This window comes from Delphinapterus leucas, chromosome 20, assembly GCF_059928025.1.
Source record: "Delphinapterus leucas isolate spDelLeu-1000000601 "Yukka" chromosome 20, BTC_Dleu_Yukka2, whole genome shotgun sequence".
Classification (NCBI taxonomy): domain Eukaryota; kingdom Metazoa; phylum Chordata; class Mammalia; order Artiodactyla; family Monodontidae; genus Delphinapterus; species Delphinapterus leucas.
The window spans coordinates 11,583,618-11,600,414 of record NC_143148.1 but is presented as its reverse complement, the minus strand read 5'-3'; the positions used below and the strand labels follow the sequence as shown (position 1 = coordinate 11,600,414).

The window sequence follows — 16,797 nt, the reverse complement described above, 5'->3', positions numbered from 1 at the left end:
GATCTTTCTGCATCGCCATCAGTCATTTCCCCAACTGTTGCTTTCCCTAGAGTCTCAAGGGTCAGCATCTCGATGTCCATTTTTCTATGGACCCTTCTTTCCTTCCTGTCTCTTCCTGCTGTCTCTCTGTCTCTCTCTGATGCCCTTTCTCCTCAGTGTCTTTCAATTCACTTGCTCTGTCTCTCCATCATTATCCTTGTCTCGATTTCCCTCCCCTGTCTAGCTCAGAAACTCTGTATCTCTGTCCCTCTCTGTCAACCGCCTCTGGATTTCCCCACCATCCCCAGTTTAGGGCCACAGACTCTCCAAATCCCGCTTCTACAAGTCCACTCCCAGAGAACAGGTGTGGCCATGGTCAGAATTTGGTACCAGTCTCACCAGACAGTCCACTGTGTCTTTGGGACTTAAATATGCATAAATGAATATGGTTGCCTGGGTCCCCTCTGTGTCCCCCTCTGCTCAGGCACATGGCCTGGGTTGGGGCCCTTCCCAAGACACTTCCTGGTTCTTCCAGGGGACAGCCAAGACTGGCTACCTGGTCCCAGGTGTGGGGAGTGGTCAGGAGCTGGGGGAGGAGGGGGCTGAGGTCCTGGACCTCTGGGTCCCAGAGGAGGAGGGGGAGTGGTCCCCATGAGATCCGTGACTCCTGCGAAGGTCTGCAGTTGGGAAGGATTTATTATCACTAAGTGGCCATGACAGAGCAGGGAGGGGGGAGGTGACACTAATGAGACTGCTACAATCAGCTCCCCTAGAAGCAGCGACTAAGGGCTCATTACCCGCTGGAGGGGGGGGAGCCTGGGAAAGGCAGTAAGGGGAGGATTGAGTTAGGGTGTGGGGAGGGGATGAGGACGGTCTAGAGGGAAGAAGAGTGGCCACTCCCAAGTTGAGTCAGGATACTCCCAGGAAAGATTGTGAAAAGAGAGCGGGTTCCAAGGAAGTGGGGTGAGACACGGTTTGGGTGCCCAGCTGGTGGGGCAGCCCGGCTGGGTCACGGCTTCTCTAGCTGAACATCTCCGATGTGTAGGCTACCCACATCCTGGTAGGTGCCCTGGAGGCCCCGGGAGATGTCCTCATACATGGAGCAGTCATCGAGGTTCAGGCCCTGGGGTGGAAACGGGGTGGTGAGCCTCAGGGCCCGGATGCCTGGGTCCCTGCTCCCTGGTCAACCTCAGGGAGGAACCCTGTAAGAGCCCCGCCCACAGACACGCACCTGCCCCCACCTTCCACTCACCTCATAAAGATTTTCATCTTCATAGTCATCCTGGACATCTGCCCCGAATTTCATGTTCTGCCACCGTTTCTGTTGGGGGATTGGGAGCCTCCGTGAATGGGGGAGAGAATGTGTTTTCAGACCCTCATGGAGGCCAGGAGGTGCTTTACCAGAAAGGGTAAGGGACATGCCCAGAGCCACATGTCCTGTAAATGGCAGGTCTCTCTGGGTCCAAGCCAGTGCCCTTTGGGCTGTCGCCACTGCCTGTTCTTCTCCACGAATAACAACAACAATAATAGTAAATGGCTGTAGTTGCCCCGCGCCCTAAAGAGAGACTGGTGCTGGCCAGAGACTCTGGGAGGACACCAGCCCCCATCTTCCCCGGCCTTGGCTACATCTGGAGGCGACGGCACTCCTGGGTAGACGGGGAGAGTTGGACATCTCTGTGGGGGGCGGGGAATGTGAGGACAACCCTGGGGGGAGACTGAGCCAGGACGCCCCTCCGGGCCCAGCGCCATGTAAAATGCTTTCCTTATATTAAATTCCTGACCCCCTCACAGCCCCTATGAGGCGGGGGCTGCCATTCTGTCAAGTTTTAGGCGGGACCCTCAGACTCAGGGGGCCGCTGGTCCCCAGTGTGGCTCACCCTGAACAGCAGCAGCGTCCCAGGCACCACGGCACAGATCAGCAGGATGATCCCCTCAGCTGTGATAATGTTGTTCTTGGTGCCCTCTCCCATGTCCAGGAAGGGCCTGGGGAGTGGCTCTGTGAGGAGGGAGTGCCGCTCAGAGCCCAGCGCCTCGAGTCCTCCCCTCGCCTCCTGGCCACACCCGCATCGAGGCCCAAGACCACTGAAGTCCCCACCTTGCACGTGAGAAAATCAATCAGCCACCGTGTGTGAGCCGGGGAGTGAGGATGCCCGAGATGCAGGAGCTCAGGCACTGGCTCCACCCCCCCGTCACAGGTGAGGAAGCCAGCGGCCCCAGCAGTGGCGTGGTGGTGTGCGCTCACCATGCATGTGGAGGTATGGCCCCAGCTGTGGGGTGCTGTGCACTCACCACGCACGCGGAGGTAGGTCCCACAGGAGCGCTGGACCTTCTGGCCTTCCTTGACCTGGCACCTGTACATGCCCCTGTGGCTCTTGGTCACCTGCTGGATGACCAGCTCGCCCTTGGGCCCTGGGCTTGAGAGCTCCATCATAGGGGGCCACGTGGAGTTGCCCTGGAGGATGTGCCACCATGTGATGTTGGGGTTGCTGCCGTTGTGTCTGCACAGGAGGTGGACCTCGTCCCCAATGCTCACTGTCACCGATGGTGGGCCCCAGTCCACCCACAGGGCCTGGCACCTGGGGCCTGCGGAGAGGCAAATGCGTGAGGGACCGTGAATGGAGACACAGGCCCAGCCCGGCCCCTGCTTCTACAGCGCTCCTGGCTGTGTGTGTGCATGTGTGAGTGGCGGGGGTGTGTGCAGAAGAATGTGAGGGACACACTGCTGGGGGGTCCCCACTCGCCTCTCCAGAGCCACCTCCTGCCACCCTCTCCATACCTGCTCCGAGCTTCGGCCCCACTGAGCTCACTGGCACTTGGATAGTCGGGTCCCCAGGGCTAGCAGTGCCTCTGGCCAGGCAGCTCCTTCTAGAATCAGTTTGGGCATCACCTCCTCCTGCAGGCCTTCCTAGATTATTTTCTCACCCAAGCCCCAGCCTGGCCACACACCTGGCGCTTTATATATTGGGTATAACTGTCTCAGAACCCTTAGACGTCGGTTCTCTCATTATCCCATTTTACAAGTGGGACAGCTGAGGCCCAGGGCGGCAGGAGTGGCTCAGGGGTTCGAGCCCTGGCCCCCTGGCCCTGGGCCGCTTCCTGCCGGTTTGTGAGTCTGTCCTGTCCTGTGACCCTGGGCCTGCCCCTTGTCCTCTGTTTGTGTAACTTTGTGTGTGTCAAGCTGGGTGCCAGGGGTGAGTTCAGCGTTTGGGCTGGGCTGGGCGTTAGGGGAGGGCCTCAGCTAGGTGGTTGGAGGGAGGGGGCTGGGTGGCCCAGGCTTGGGAAGCCACAGTTCTTGTTCCACTCTCCCCCGCCTCCGCCCCCTCGCTGCCCTCGGGCCAGTCCACATGGCTGTCTGTGGCGGGAGGAGGAGAGAGGTGGCGGCAGAGGCAGCAACCTGAGGCTCACGGACTCCAAACTCAGCTCCCAGTGGAAATTTGGGGTGACTGGCCACCTCTCTAAACTCCTCCGTCAAACGGGGTGGTCACAGCCACCCCAGGGCCAGCTGGCATTGCGTGGGAGAGGAAGGGGGAAGGTCACCGGCTCCCCCAGCACTGAGGAGGGGTTCCCTACGTAGGGGATGGTGACTGGGATTCAAGGCAGAGAAGGAGAAAAGCTTTTTCTCCCCTGAAACTAAACACTACCCACAGCCCCCTCCCTGCCCCCAGCTCTGGAGCTCAGTCAGGGGCAGCCTTAGTTCCTTATTTTGATCTGGGGGGACGAGGGGGTGCGGAAGGTGTCTCTCGCCCTGCCTCCCCCACGGGGGATGCCCCTTAAACTTCGCTGAGCCCCCCTCCAGCCTCCCGTTGGCCTGCTTGGCACGGTCAAGCAGATGCAGTTTCTACGGGGTCTTTTCTAGACCCCTCCTGCCAGCTCCTCTCCCGTCCCCACTGCCTGGGCCCTCTCAACAGTCTCCCAGTCCCCCCCCCACCTCCCCCCAGCACCTGCCTGTTGACCACGTACCCATGCCAGCAGCGAAGATCAAGAGGAGAAAGATGGTGGCACGCGGGGTTTGGCGGGCTCGGGGACCCCCAGGCATCTTCTCCCAGTGGGTTGTTTTGTCTGGGTGGCAGCGGCCCTGGGGTACCAGATCCCACCTCGGCCGAGCCCCAAACCCCGCCCCACTTCCTGCCCAGCCCTTCGGAGATGGGCTCCACTGGCCCCGCTGCTGGGTCCTTTGGTTGTCAGGTTGGGGGCAGCCCCTGCCAGGAGGCTTCAGGCCGTGAGTGGGGAGGAACTGCTCCCTGCACCTGTGGCCGCCACAACTCCCCCGAGAGGAGGCTGCTTGGGTGGGGGAAGAGGTTGGTTTAAGGCCTGGCTCGTCACTGGAAAGGAAGCCCGAGGGAGCCAGAGTTCAGGGTGCCTGCTGCGCACAGGTGGTCAGGGGACGCGGGTGGCTCCGAGCCTGGTCTTTCCTCTCACTGGCCTTGGGCAAAACTTGTCCCCTCTCTGAGCCTCCATGTCCTCCCTCCTTGGGGTTGGAAAAGAGGATTTAAAGAGGTTGTGCATGCACAGCACTGAACACAGGGCCTGGCGCATAGTAGGTGCTCAGTAAATGTTAGTTACTATTAATGCTCATGAGGAATACCTGAGGCAGGCCCACCAGCTCTGTGACTAGCTGGTGGCTTCCCTTTCCAAGATTTGGCATTTTTAGTTCAAGAGATAAGGATAAAAATATCTCCCTGATGTTGTGACATAAGTTGATGTTCCCGACACCCAAAGGGCCACGATGGGCTCTTTCTTGGTGTTCTTTCATTTCAGCCTCTCCACAAGTGGGCAAGGTAGGCCACCCCCCATTTTACAGTGGAGGAAGCTGAGGCCATCACAGAGAGGGAACACCATCACTGTTACTTGCCCAGTTTATACAGTCTGGTGGTGCAGCAGGGATTCCAAGTCACTTATGTGTGACCAGCTTCCTTTGAGCATTATTGTAGGTCAAGTGGGAGGAAAATGAGGCCTGAGGGGTGGGGGGGGTGGGGGAATGACATGAGGTTGTTTAGATGTTTGTGAGCAGTTAGGGGACCATCTCATACATGCGCGCGCACACACACACACATAAGGAGACACCATGAAAAAATTCATGGCAGGGAGATTTTTGGTAGCAAAAACTGGGAAACAGACGAAAAGCCCATTTACAGGAGAAGGGATGCATAAATTGAGGTATAGTCAGTCAATGGAGTAGCACACAGCAGAAGAGGCCGAGCTTTGCTTGTCAACATGGCTGCATCTCAGAAACAACAAGAAAATGAGAAGAAATGTACTATGACAGGATCCGGCTGGCTTGTTTTCAAAAGGCAAAACAACAGCGTGTGCTATTAGGGACACATGTGTCTACAGTAAAGGTGTAAACGCACGCAGGGGAGTGATACCCCACTCCTGAGAGGGGTTACCTCTGGGGGAAGCAAGGAGGTTGCGACTGGGAAGGGTACACAGAGGGCTTTGTCTGTTAGTTTTATGCCTTGCTTTACTTTTTAAGCTGGGTGGTGGGTTCATGGGTCTTATTTATTTATTTATTTTTGGCTGGGCGGGGTCTTCGTTGCAGTGCGCAGGCTTTCTGTAGTTGCGGCGAGCAGGGGCTACTCTTCGTTGCGGCGCATGGGCTTCTCATTGCGGTGGCTTCTCTTGTTGCGGAGCACGGGCTCTAGGCGCGCGGGCTTCAGTAGTTGTGGCTCGTGGGCTCTAGAGCACAGGCTCAGTAGTTGTGGTGCATGGGCTTAGTTGCTCCACGGCACGTGGGATCTTCCCGGACCAGGGCTCGAACCCGTGTCCCCTGCATTGGCAGGTGGATTCTTAACCACTGCGCCGCCAGGGAAGTCCCATGGGTCTTTGTTACACTATTATGTATATATACTGTTTTGCATGCTTGAAGTATTTTTGTAATTTAAAAAAAAGGTGCAACTGTCACCCACACAGAAGAACATGGGCCACAAGAGTTCACACCTCCTGGGTTTGAATCTCAGCTCTGGTCATCTGAGCCTCAGTTTCTCTTCCTGTAATCTGGGCATAACCTCCCTACCTGTGAGGCTGTAAGAATATCAGTGTGCTTAGCACAGCCCCTAGGACACAGTTCCTCTTCTCTGGCCCTCGGGCCTTCCCTCCTTCCCTCCAGGGACCCAGGTGTTCTGCTGGATCCCTCTCTGTACAGCAGGTCATTAGCCCCTCTGTACTGAAGTTCTTCCTATAGCCCCCATGTACGAAGAAGTCTGGATCCAGACGCGGCAGCCCTTAGGAATTCACCTCCTTCAGCATCCTTCCTGGCTGAGCCGGTTTCCAGGCCCTCGACTGCCTCCCAGTGGCTGAAGGGGCGCAGCCGCCGCATTGTAGGCCCTCTCAGGCTCGCTGGCCTGTCTGGGCACCTCCACCTCCCGCTTACCCAGCACCCTGGTATCTGGCACCGTGTGAGCAAACCAGACGCTTGGCATTGCATTCCCAGGACGACTCTGGGAAATATCTTCATCCTCAATCAGCAAAAGAGGAAACTTAGGCGCCAAACAAGGACTGGCTCAAGGCCATGCCCAGGAGTGTAACCCTTTGGGCCTCATTTTCCCCACTTCTAAGGGACAGTGCCCTGTAGTGGCTAGAGCCCAGGTCCAGATGCTGGCTTTGCCACCTCCTGGCTGTGGGACATCCGGCAAATTACCCGTGACTGATCTCCATCTCCAAACGGCGCCTTTTGGTACCTATTTCACAGAGTATTAAGTGATATGTTTATAAAGCACCTTGCACGTGGCAGGCTCTAGTCCAGTGTTTATTCAGATCAGATCTTCCAGCCCTGACAACTTCCAGGCTGGGGGGGAATGACACCTTCATTCCCCACCGGGTGCAGGGGACTCTTTGGTTTGATACTTTCCATTTTGAACATCTTGGTGCATCAGGTGTGCTGCTTTGAGCCAAGACTTGGCATCTCCCCGAATCCCTCAGGTAGGAGTAAGCAGCTTTACAGGCAGGAGCACAAGGCCGAGGGTAAGTTTGCTCAAGGTCGCACAGAATTTTGGGCAGTGTTGGAATTTGAACCCAAGTCATTGGGAGTTCAAAGCCAGGCTTGGCACTGGAAGGAAATGGGTTTGACCTGAGGAGTAACTCGGGATGGGGGAACCTCAGTGGTCTTGGCCTAGCCAGCTCAGGCCCAGCATCTTAGTTTTCCCCAAATGGGAGGTGGGCCAGGTCTCAAAGCGTGGTAAGGGGACCCTTTCAAAGCTTAGCACCTGCCTACTGGAAGCCCTTTGCACCTCCCACCTGGACCAGGAGACCAATCACAGGTGGGGCTCCTGTCCCATTAGTGCAAAGAGCCAATCACCATGCAGAACTGTGGTGGGGGGGCGGCACCACGAGAGCCCTGGGAACTTGGCCTCTATGCAGGGGCCATGCCCCTCCCTTTGGCAGGGAAGTAGCAGCCCCCTGCCAGCTGGGTCCCTGCTGCAGCTTCAGCACTGCATCCCAATTCTTGGGGCAGGTACAGCTAGCTCCATCTTACAGCAGGGCCCAGGCCAGAGATCCCCAAAGTGAAGTCTCCCGTGTAGGTCAGGAAAAGGACGTGTATACTAGGCAGGTCACCTTGGGCTGGAGGCACACGAAGGACCGCCCCAAGTGACGGCTTTCCTTGTCCACTTCCTTCCAGAGAAGCAGCACCTGAGCCACAGGGCCCTCCTGTTTTGTTTCAGCAGGGTCCAAGGCTCCACGTGGGGCCACTGCTTGAACTTCCCGTTTCTTTTTCTGAGACCCGCAAAGGCAAGGTGTGGGAGAGGAGCAAGGGCCCCCTGGGTCTTGCACCACCATCTCGCCCACTTGGGGCAGAACAGTGTGAGCCTGGAAGGCCAGGCCTCAGGTTTCTGAGGCTGCTGAGTACCACAGCCATCCAGGAAAGGCCCTGGCCCCCCTCTTTCTCAAGGGAAGGGAAGTGCGGTGCAGCGCTCCTTCCTCTTGCCCGGCCACCCCCCAATCAAGAGACCCAGACCAGGATTACGAACGAGGCAATTTATTAACCCAGCATCATTTGTTCTAATGCTTCTTGTTGGCAGCTGCCACCTGTGGGAAAAGATGGACAAGTAGTTAAGATCAGTTGTGGGGTCTGTGTTCAAGCACTTCACAGTAGCTCCCCAGTAGCTATGGGACGCCAGGCACCCTGATTCGTGGTTTACATGTACTCATCTCATCCGATCCTCACGATCTTGGATGCCTCCCCATTTTACAGAAGGATAAAACTGGGACTCTCAAGGAAAGAGAGCGTTGTCGTGTTTCCAACATCTGCCCATCACTCCGCACTGCCGTTTGTGCCAGGCCCTGCTCTGCCCTGAAGAGCCACCTTCTCATTCCAGGCCACCCCCAGCCCCCAGAGGGCTGACACCTCCATTCTCTTCTGACACTTAAGTGACCCTACAGTCCAAGACTCCCAGGGGGCCTGAGTCAAGAGGGTCATGCCAGACCCTGGGGGCCTCTGTTGCCGTAGCTCATGGAATCCTCACCACCTCCCTCCGAGGCAGGCAAAAGCAGATCCCTCTACAGATGGGGAGCCTGGCTCCAGGTGAAGGGACTCTGGCCCAGGGTGTCTATAGTCAGTCAGCATCTGGATGGAGACCTGGGTTCTCAGGCACCCCAACACTCAGTAAGCATGAAGACTAAGGAAGAAAACACTGCAGCCGGAATCAGAAGGCTGACCGGGAAGAGGGAGCCGCGTGTGCGGGAGCGTGCCCTGAAGGAGAAGCCAGCCTGGCGAGCCGCACCCTGGGCCTCCCTTCACCCAGGCACCTGCATTTTCAACCAGCCCCCACAGGAAGTCTGTCAGAAACGTTCTTTCTCCTGCACCCTCCTCCCCTGGGCTGTGCCCTCCAGGGGAGGAAACTCCCATCTGACAAAACCCAGGCTCCAGAAACACCCAGGCGGTGACTGAGGTACCCAGCCCTCACCTGTCCAGCGATTCTGTCCAGATCTCTCTGTCCCTGAGGTGTTAGTTTGCGGCCCCTGTGGGAGAGAAGGGTTATATAGCCCCAGGTGAGTGCAGGCTCCCACCAGCGTCCCTGATCCCTGCCAGACCTCTCCTGGACACGAGCCAGGCTTTCCAAGAAGGCACCTGGCCACAGGACCACATGACACCAGCCAAGTCCCACTGAGGTCCCTAGTCGGCTGCATTCCAACAAGCTGGAGGCTGGAGTGGGAGCTCCCCTGGGAGCTAATGGGGTGCCGTTTGTGCAAGCATTAGATCAAAAGCCCCGAAAAATCAATTGGGAAAAGCTAACGAGCAGGCTAATGAAAGCGGACAGTCGCTAAATTACCTTCCTGGAGTCTGGAGTAGTTAGCCAGAGAGGTCGGGGGGAGGCCCCGCGCTGTGCACTATTCTGAAGAATCCCCTGCCTGGCTGGGGGGCAGGTGCAGCTGTGCAGGACAGACCTGGCACCTCACTGCATGGGCGGAGGGGGACAGTCCTTGATAACTTCATCATAAGGGATCTGGCCCCAAGGCTCCTCCGCCCCCCCCCCCCCCCCCCCCGCTTACCCATCTTGGTCCTTTTCCACCATTTTCAGCCCCTCCAGGGCCTGGAGGACCCGCCGGGCCACGCTCTTGGAGCCTCTGCTGAAGTGGCTGGGCATGACACCATTCCTCTGACGCCCCCCGTAGATCTTGGTCATGGAACCAACCCCAGCGCCGCCCCGGAGGTACAGGTGCCGTGCTGTGGAAGCTGGGTGGGAGGCAAGGGAGACTTGAGAACCCTTCTCAGGCAGAGAAGACGCTTCTCCACAGCTGAGGCAGCCTTAGGAAAGGGCCTTGCTCAAGGTCACAAGTCTAGTTGTGTGCGGCAGCAGATTTTTCTCACCTCACCGTTTTCCGGTCAGGGAAACTGAGAACGTGAGAATGCACGCCAAGCCCCAGTACCTGACCACCCCCCAGTTCAGGAGACTGGTGTGCACAGGTAGTGGAGGGACTGCCGTAGCCACGTGACCAGGCAGGCAACCCGCCCCCCCAGGGACTTGCTTAGCTGTTAGTGCCCAGCTGCGCTGTGAGGTGGACCTGAGGTTCTGTGGGGAGAGCCTAGCAAATGTTTAAGCCGTGACTGTCCCCCTTCATCTGCCTGGGAGCTCTGAAGGGCAGCAGAGCTGGAGAAGAGACCTACTGATCCTCCCACACCCCAGCCCTGGAGAGCTTAGGTAACAGTGGTAGCAGAGCTGACATCCTATGCAGTGGATGTTCCCAACCTGAGAGGTGCGTCACCCACTCTGTGGGCTGGGATTCTGGTCCCTCGACGGGCTTGGGCAAGTCCCTCACCCACCCTGGCCAGCCTCCTTGGAAATCCTCTTCTGTTCAACTGGAACACTTGCCTGCCAGGCCCTATGCCATCTGCTTTTCACTCTCTCCTATGAGGCAGTAACATGGCCTTAGAAGCCCGCCCGATACTGTGGCCTTGGCAAGTCACCTACCCTCACCTGAGATCCGGGACAAAAAGTACCTCATTGAGCGCTACTGTGAAGATGCCATGAACGCGTCAGGTGCTACTTTCCTGTATGGAAAAGGTTAAACTCCACAGAGTACTCCTGGGCTCACGCCACAAGCTCCGTAGGGACAGCCCCTCCTGAAGGTTCTGCTTTTCTACCTCAGGGGGCCACTGAGGTTTGAAGAACTGGGGCCCAGATGCTGGCCATCACACAGCCCTGCCTGGCTGAAAGCTCCAAGGTAGGGGTTCAGGTCACCGCAGAGATCAGCACGCTAGATTCCCCTTAGTCCTGAAGACGAGCGGGGGAGCCGAGGAGTCATTCCTTCAATAATGGCTTGCTGCCAAGAGTCACAGGGCGCTGGGCCATCTCCATGACCCTCCAGTGTCATGAGCTGGGGGGAGGGGGAAGTGACCAGGTGAGGTAGGCTCCTCCTTCCCTCCAGCTGCCCCTCCCAGAGCAGTTCCTGCGCACAACTTGTTCTCAGCCTCTCTCCTGCTCTGTAAGACCGTCATCGGATACAGCCACGGGCTTCAGGGGCCAACAGTGCAGCAAAAACCATGGCCACTTCTCCAGGACCACTGAGCAGCCTCTCCCTGATACCACTGCCTTTGTCCTCCGCTCACTTTAAAACCACTCTCCTTGGTTCTTTTTGTCCTCACCCCACCCCCTAGATCAGGACTCTGACCCTCCTCCAGGCACCAAGGAGCCCACCCACTGCCAGGATCAAGAGTCACCTGTTACAAGCCACCCCCCACAATCTTTCTGCCAGGAGTGACCTCATGGAAAACTCGCCTTGAAGACCAGTGCAAATGCCCAATGGCTACCGCCATCCCCCCTGCACCTGTCTGGTCACGCCCTGGCTCTAGGTGGAGATCTGCTCTCCCACTTGGGCTGGGGAAGGCGTAAGAGCCTCACGAAGGGGCTGAGATGGACACTCCTAATTTCACGAACGCCCGGAAGACGCTGCACACTAGAAATGAATCTTGCTGAACCAGGACCAGCGCTCAGCCCAGTCTCAGCACGGAAAGGGGCGGGCTGTGTGGTACATGGGGTCTGAACCCCAACACTGCTCCCTGTCAGCTGCGACAGAGTCCGCCCCCTTCAAGCGGTCTGCGCCATGGTACTAAGGCGGACAACTTACCTCAACCCTGAGCAGGGACTGGCAGGGAACAAACTCCAATAAAGCTCAGCCTTAGTTTCTCCCAGGGGGAGCTTCACGTCTTTCTTAATGACGCAAAAAATTATCTGGTGCAGGAGAATTCCCTGGTGGTCCAGTGGTTAGGACTCTACCCTTTCACTGCAGGGGCCTGGGTTCAATCCCTGGTTGGGGAACTAAGATCTTGCAAGCTGAGCAGCATGACACACACACCACTCAGGCGCCCCAATCCAACAGCTGCTCACTCACCGCTGGACACCTACTGAAACACACGCTGTATTCTTGTTCTTACCTCCGCCCCAAGCAGACCCTTCTGAGAATTGAGGTCAAGAAGCCTGTCTAGGGCCACACTGCATCACTCCCTCTCAAAGCCCTGCAGTGGTCCCCCCTTGACACTGCTCCTCCCCTTAGAGCACTCTCCCCACTCCCCTGAAACAGGCTCTATCTCTACACCTCACCCCTCACACACACTGCCCCCTACACCACTGCCTGGTGAGTGCTCACCCCTACAGGTCTGCGGCTCTTGCGGACCACCCTCAAGAAGGCCCTGCCATCTACCTCTGCCTTCTGTATCCCCCATACCTGAGGTCAACAGCTGTCCACACCGTGCTGGCTCTTATATGTCTCCAGAATTTGACCCCCACTGCCCTGTTGCCTTCACTGCCAGAGCTCAGCCTCCCAGGACAGGTCGCTATCCCACTGTGCTTCAGCCCCAAACCCCTGAGGGGGCCCACGATCCAGAGGAGGAAAAGCAAATATGGCAGACTGTGGTTTTGGAGTCCGCCTGCCACACCCTCCCACGGTCGTCGCCGGTCTGTATCTCACTTTCCTCCTGGGTAAATGACTATCTCCTATGACTCCACTTGTCCAGAGTATGGACTGACCAAACTAAGCGGGAGCACTCTACACTCCAACAGAGGTCGGCAGACTTTTCCTGTAAAGGGTCAGAGAGTAGACCGTGTGGCCTGTGGCATCTGCAACTCTTGCCTGTCATGATTTTATACAAACAGGCGTGGCTGTGCCCCAACAACACGCGCACAACACACCCTGGTCTAGAACCCTTACACTGTGCCACTAGGGCAGCCGGGGAACTGAAGTCAAAAGCGAGTGTTGGAAATGCCAAGGGAGAGCAGCAGGGCAGGCAGAGGACGCACACCCAGCGTGATGTGTTGGGGAAGGTGCGCAGTGGGCAGAAAGGGGCCACAGCAACTGTAGAGATGGCCAGCAGGCTCAACTCGGTGTGTGTCACCCAGGGTCCTTTCCCCATTTCCCCTTAATCTCTCCCCACCTAGAAAATTAAAGCACAGAATGCTGCCTAGGGGACAGAGCTGCCCCCACCTCCAATCACGGCAAGAGCCAGGTAGACTGTGGCATCAGCAGCTGGCAGACCACAAGCACGTTAACCTCCCCGACATCAACTGCAATCGGCAACCAGCAGACCTACTTGGGAAGTTTTTGTTAGGTACAGGTTATACAAAATATGCGTATTCACCAGATCAAACGGCAAAAGCTACGAGGTTCTTTCTCCTCATCTTAGATCCAAAGTTGCCTTGCTTGACCTATCGGCTCTTGGGGCATCACCAAAGAGCAGTCAGGACCAGGCATGCCTTGCTTCCCAAGATGGGTGGATGACAGACGTAATGGTGGTCTCGTCCAGGCCCCGTCACCACTGATTGTGTGCCCAGGGAGGTCAAGTCAGCTCCCCTTCACCACACCCATTTTTCTTTATAAAAACATACAAGTGAGTAGACAGATATACTACCCACCCCACTCATCTCACAGACTTGACCTTTTAGTCCTCAGAGGTCAGAGGCTGTGGCTGGCCCCTGTGCCCAGTCTAGGGCCTGAAAGATTGGCCCACCATCTACAAAATACTCCATGCTCCGAGGTGCTGGGCACCTTATACCAAGGCCAACTCTTCTCAAGGTCATTCTGGAGTTTTGTCCAAACTCTGCTTCTCACCTACAGACAAGCTCTGGTCAGGACAAAGCCCCCACTTCACACAGGATGGCTGAAGACAGGAGAGGCCGAGAGCCTTTAGTGAAGGCCCTGTGCAGAGGCTGCCACCTTGGCACAATCCAGCCTTGAACCCCATCCCCTACTCCCAAGGTAAGCCTCCCTCCATGGGGGTGACTGGAGAAACTTGAAACATTAAAGACAGATGAGGCAACACTAGCACTAGCACTATGCAATCAGGGGCTACACTTAAAATCAGTCCTTCAGGGGCTTCCCTGGTGGCACAGTGGGTGAGAGTCCGCCTGCCGATGCAGGGGACACGGGTTCGTGCCCCGGTCCGGGAAGATCCCACATGCCGCGGAGCGGCTGGGCCCGTGAGCCATGGCAGCTGAGCCTGCGCGTCCGGAGCCCGTGCTCCGCAACGGGAGAGGCCACAACAGTGAGAGGCCCGCGTACCGCAAAAAGAAAATCAGTCCTTCAAAGTCATTACTAAAGGATTAATAAGAAGATAAGAAAAGGGACCAGTACAGGGTGACCATAAGGTTTTCTTCAGGGCACTTGAGGCTTGCCAAGATCTAGAGCAACGAGTGACCTGATCAGATCTCCAACCCCTTAGTTACGAACAACTCATTTAACAAGACAGTCTAGTGTGACGATCTGAACAATAAAACAGACCCATAGGTATTAAAAGGACAATGCCTCTCTCTAAAACGAACCACCTCCAGGCAAAATATGAACACTCTACTCATTTGCCCCTGGGTCCCCCACAAGACTCAGAGGAAAGCACAGGTCCTCACATGAATCTCTTACAAATGAAGAATCAGATTCAGAGTACAAAATTATTGAATGTCACAAAAAACATGCAGTGATAGAGTCAAAGATTTCTCTCTTGTTATTTCTGGGGGCAAGTAAGAGCTCACAAAGGGGACACCCAGCCCCCCACGCCCCAGCCAAAGGCCCCAGTTCCTCACCAGCTCGTGTGTAGAACCAATTCTCATCATAGGGAGCGAGCTCTTTATGCTTGGCCAGCTTGACAGTGTCCACCCATTCAGGGACTTTCAGCTTCCCGGACCTGGGACCAAGACAGAGACAAACGCACAATTCAGGAGTCTCCACAAACTCCATCCCAGTTCCCTCCCCTCAACACAACTGTAGATTAAGAAGAGCACAATGTGTCCCAAAATACAAACAGACTGAAACTCAAACACAACTCAGGGCTCACGTAGAAAGGATAGACCCCAGAGAGACCTCCAACAAGCCTCCCCAGACTGAAAGCCTGCGGGCGCTGAGGGATCAGGCAAAGGCGACAGCCTCCGCCCACTCGGACCGCAATGCCCACACTCACTTTTTGAGGAAGGCTGCCAGAGCTCTGACGAACTCCTGCTGGTTCACGTCCTTTACAGTAACTCCAGGCATCTGCGGGAAAAGTCGAGCATGTGAACACAGGATTGATGGAGACGACTGACAAGGGTCGGGGGCCAGCCCCAACGCGATCTAAACCGTCGCACTCTCCTTACTTCCGAAGGCCCTACTTCAATTCCCCGCTTTAAAGACCCCTGCGCCTGTGGGTCCTACAGAACTCACTGACGCCCACGGTCTCTCCGGGTCGCACGAACACTACCTGCCCCCGTTTGTGAAAACGCTGTATGACCCCAACCCCTGATTCTGGGGTCCCCCGCACTCCCCGCTGCCCACCAAGCCCAGCCTCGGTTCCCGAAGAGCGCGGACCAGACATGCCCGGGCCTGCAGCTCGCACGTGGCCGCGACTCCAGGGGGGCGGGGCGGCCCCGCGCGGGTACCCCGGAGCTCCCAGGCACACGCTCCGTGATCAAGAATCGGGCCCCGACACCCCGGACCCGGTTCGGACCGGAGCACTCAGCTCACCGTGCGGCCTCCAAGCTGCCAGCCAGGGAAAAGGGAGCAACGGGGTTTCCCGGGCGCACAAGTCGGGCGTTGGTTATCGCGAGAGTTCCGAGAACTCGCGAGAATTGGGTTAGGAAAAAAGCGGCCGCGCCTCTCTCAGGGCAAATGTGGCTTCCCCTCCGTGAACGTGGGAGGGTGTGGCGTGAGGGCGGAGGCTTGTTTCCTCCCCGCCCTTCCTTCTCCTGCAGCTTGAGGAGCTCTCGTCTTGAGTTGGAGGGAATCTAGCTTCGTTTGCGTTGATCGTGCACGGAACAAACAGCGGCGGAGACTGTATCTCCTGGCGGAAGTTATGGGTGGGCAGGAAATAAAGAGACCTGGCTACTCCTGGCGCCACCAGCGGGACGACCACTTTTCCGGGTGGAAGTGGCTTTTCTGGCCGGAAGTGGGGCTAGTAAGGGCGGAACTGTGACCGGGAGAGCAGGGGAAGGGCAGCGAAGAAATGTGGTCACCACCTACCCTTCCTCAACCAGCAGTACTCGCGAGAGCGGAAGGGGACGGAAGCCGCACCCTTCTTAGGGCGGAAATTGCTTCACCACAGCCCAGGAGAGCGGAGTGGGAATGAGGCAGTGGAGGCGGGGAGCAGATAAGGTCAGGGGCAAAGGGACAGACGCGGGACCTTCCGAGAAGCTCAGCTCTGCCTCCTAGCGCCTGAGTCTCTTCGCAGTTAGTGCACACATATTAATTCTATCAACAAATACTTTTTGTGTGCCTACTCTGTGCAAGGCACAGGTAAACATTATGTAGTATTACATGCATTATCTAGTTTAATCCTTCTAAGGTCCAACACCCAAGAACACAAAGAACACACCTGTGATTTGATAAAGTTGCTAACTTTCTGCAAGGAGAAAACACTTTTTTTTTTTTTTTTGCTGTGCGCGGGCCTCTCACTGTTGTGGCCTCTCCCGTTGCGGAGCACAAGCTCCGGACGCGCAAGCTCAGCGGCCATGGCTCACGGGCCCAGCCGCTCCGCGGCATGTGGGATCTTCCCGGACTGGGGCACAGAACCCATCTCCCCTGCATCGGCAGGCGGACTCTCAACCACTGCGCCACCAGGGAAGCCCAAGGAGAAAGCATTTAATGTGAATACTAATGTAAACCATACTGTGTCAGTGTAGATTCAGCCAGTGTAACAAATGAACCACTCTGGTGTGGGATGCTGGTAGTGGGGGAGGCTGTGGGAGGGCCGGGGGACTATGATAACTCTTACTTTCTGCTCAATTTTGCTACTCAAAAGAAAAAAACCCCACCTCTTAAAAAGTGGTTCGAGCGTAGGAAGTTGTTTATGTTGTGATGAGGGGAGAGGCCACGTTAGAATGCATTAACTGTGTAGAAAAAACAATTCCTAAGGAATCAAGACAGCGT

The 16,797-nt window shown here is 56.6% G+C and overlaps 1 protein-coding gene across 3 annotated transcripts; it reads right to left on the bottom strand.

The window, feature by feature from the left end:
• Nucleotides 1–657: 657 nt before the first annotated feature.
• On the bottom strand, nucleotides 658–15,527 carry LOC111180798 (small ribosomal subunit protein eS19). Of its 3 annotated transcripts, XM_089902773.1 has the most exons (7): nucleotides 15,397–15,527; nucleotides 14,858–14,928; nucleotides 14,484–14,584; nucleotides 2,269–2,562; nucleotides 1,857–1,975; nucleotides 1,232–1,300; nucleotides 658–1,102 (listed from the first exon to the last, which is right to left on the bottom strand). In XM_089902773.1, exons 2-7 carry the CDS (start codon nucleotides 14,926–14,928, stop codon nucleotides 989–991), a joined length of 768 nt encoding a protein of 255 aa, XP_089758899.1. In that variant the 5' UTR covers nucleotides 15,397–15,527; the 3' UTR covers nucleotides 658–988. The 3 variants fall into 3 exon arrangements, with proteins under 3 accessions (XP_089758899.1, XP_022441239.1, XP_022441226.1); XM_022585518.3 differs by lacking the exons at nucleotides 658–1,102; nucleotides 1,232–1,300; nucleotides 1,857–1,975; nucleotides 2,269–2,562 and adding exons at nucleotides 7,936–8,001; nucleotides 8,880–8,934; nucleotides 9,466–9,649 and having other exon boundaries at nucleotides 15,397–15,509; XM_022585531.2 differs by lacking the exons at nucleotides 14,484–14,584; nucleotides 14,858–14,928; nucleotides 15,397–15,527 and adding an exon at nucleotides 3,940–4,086.
• Nucleotides 15,528–16,797: the final 1,270 nt, after the last annotated feature.

What these genes read in the sequence shown, in the direction of transcription:
- LOC111180798 (XM_089902773.1), bottom strand. Translation starts at nt 14,928, where the DNA reads ATGCCTGGAGTTACTGTAAAGGACGTGAACCAGCAGGAGTTCGTCAGA. An exon ending in GGACGCTGCTGCTGTTCAGG is followed by an intron (nt 1,301 to 1,856) that starts GTGAGCCACACT and finishes ATCCCCCAACAG; the next exon opens with AAACGGTGGCAGAACATGAA. An exon ending in AAGATGAAAATCTTTATGAG is followed by an intron (nt 1,103 to 1,231) that starts GTGAGTGGAAGG and finishes TTTCCACCCCAG; the next exon opens with GGCCTGAACCTCGATGACTG.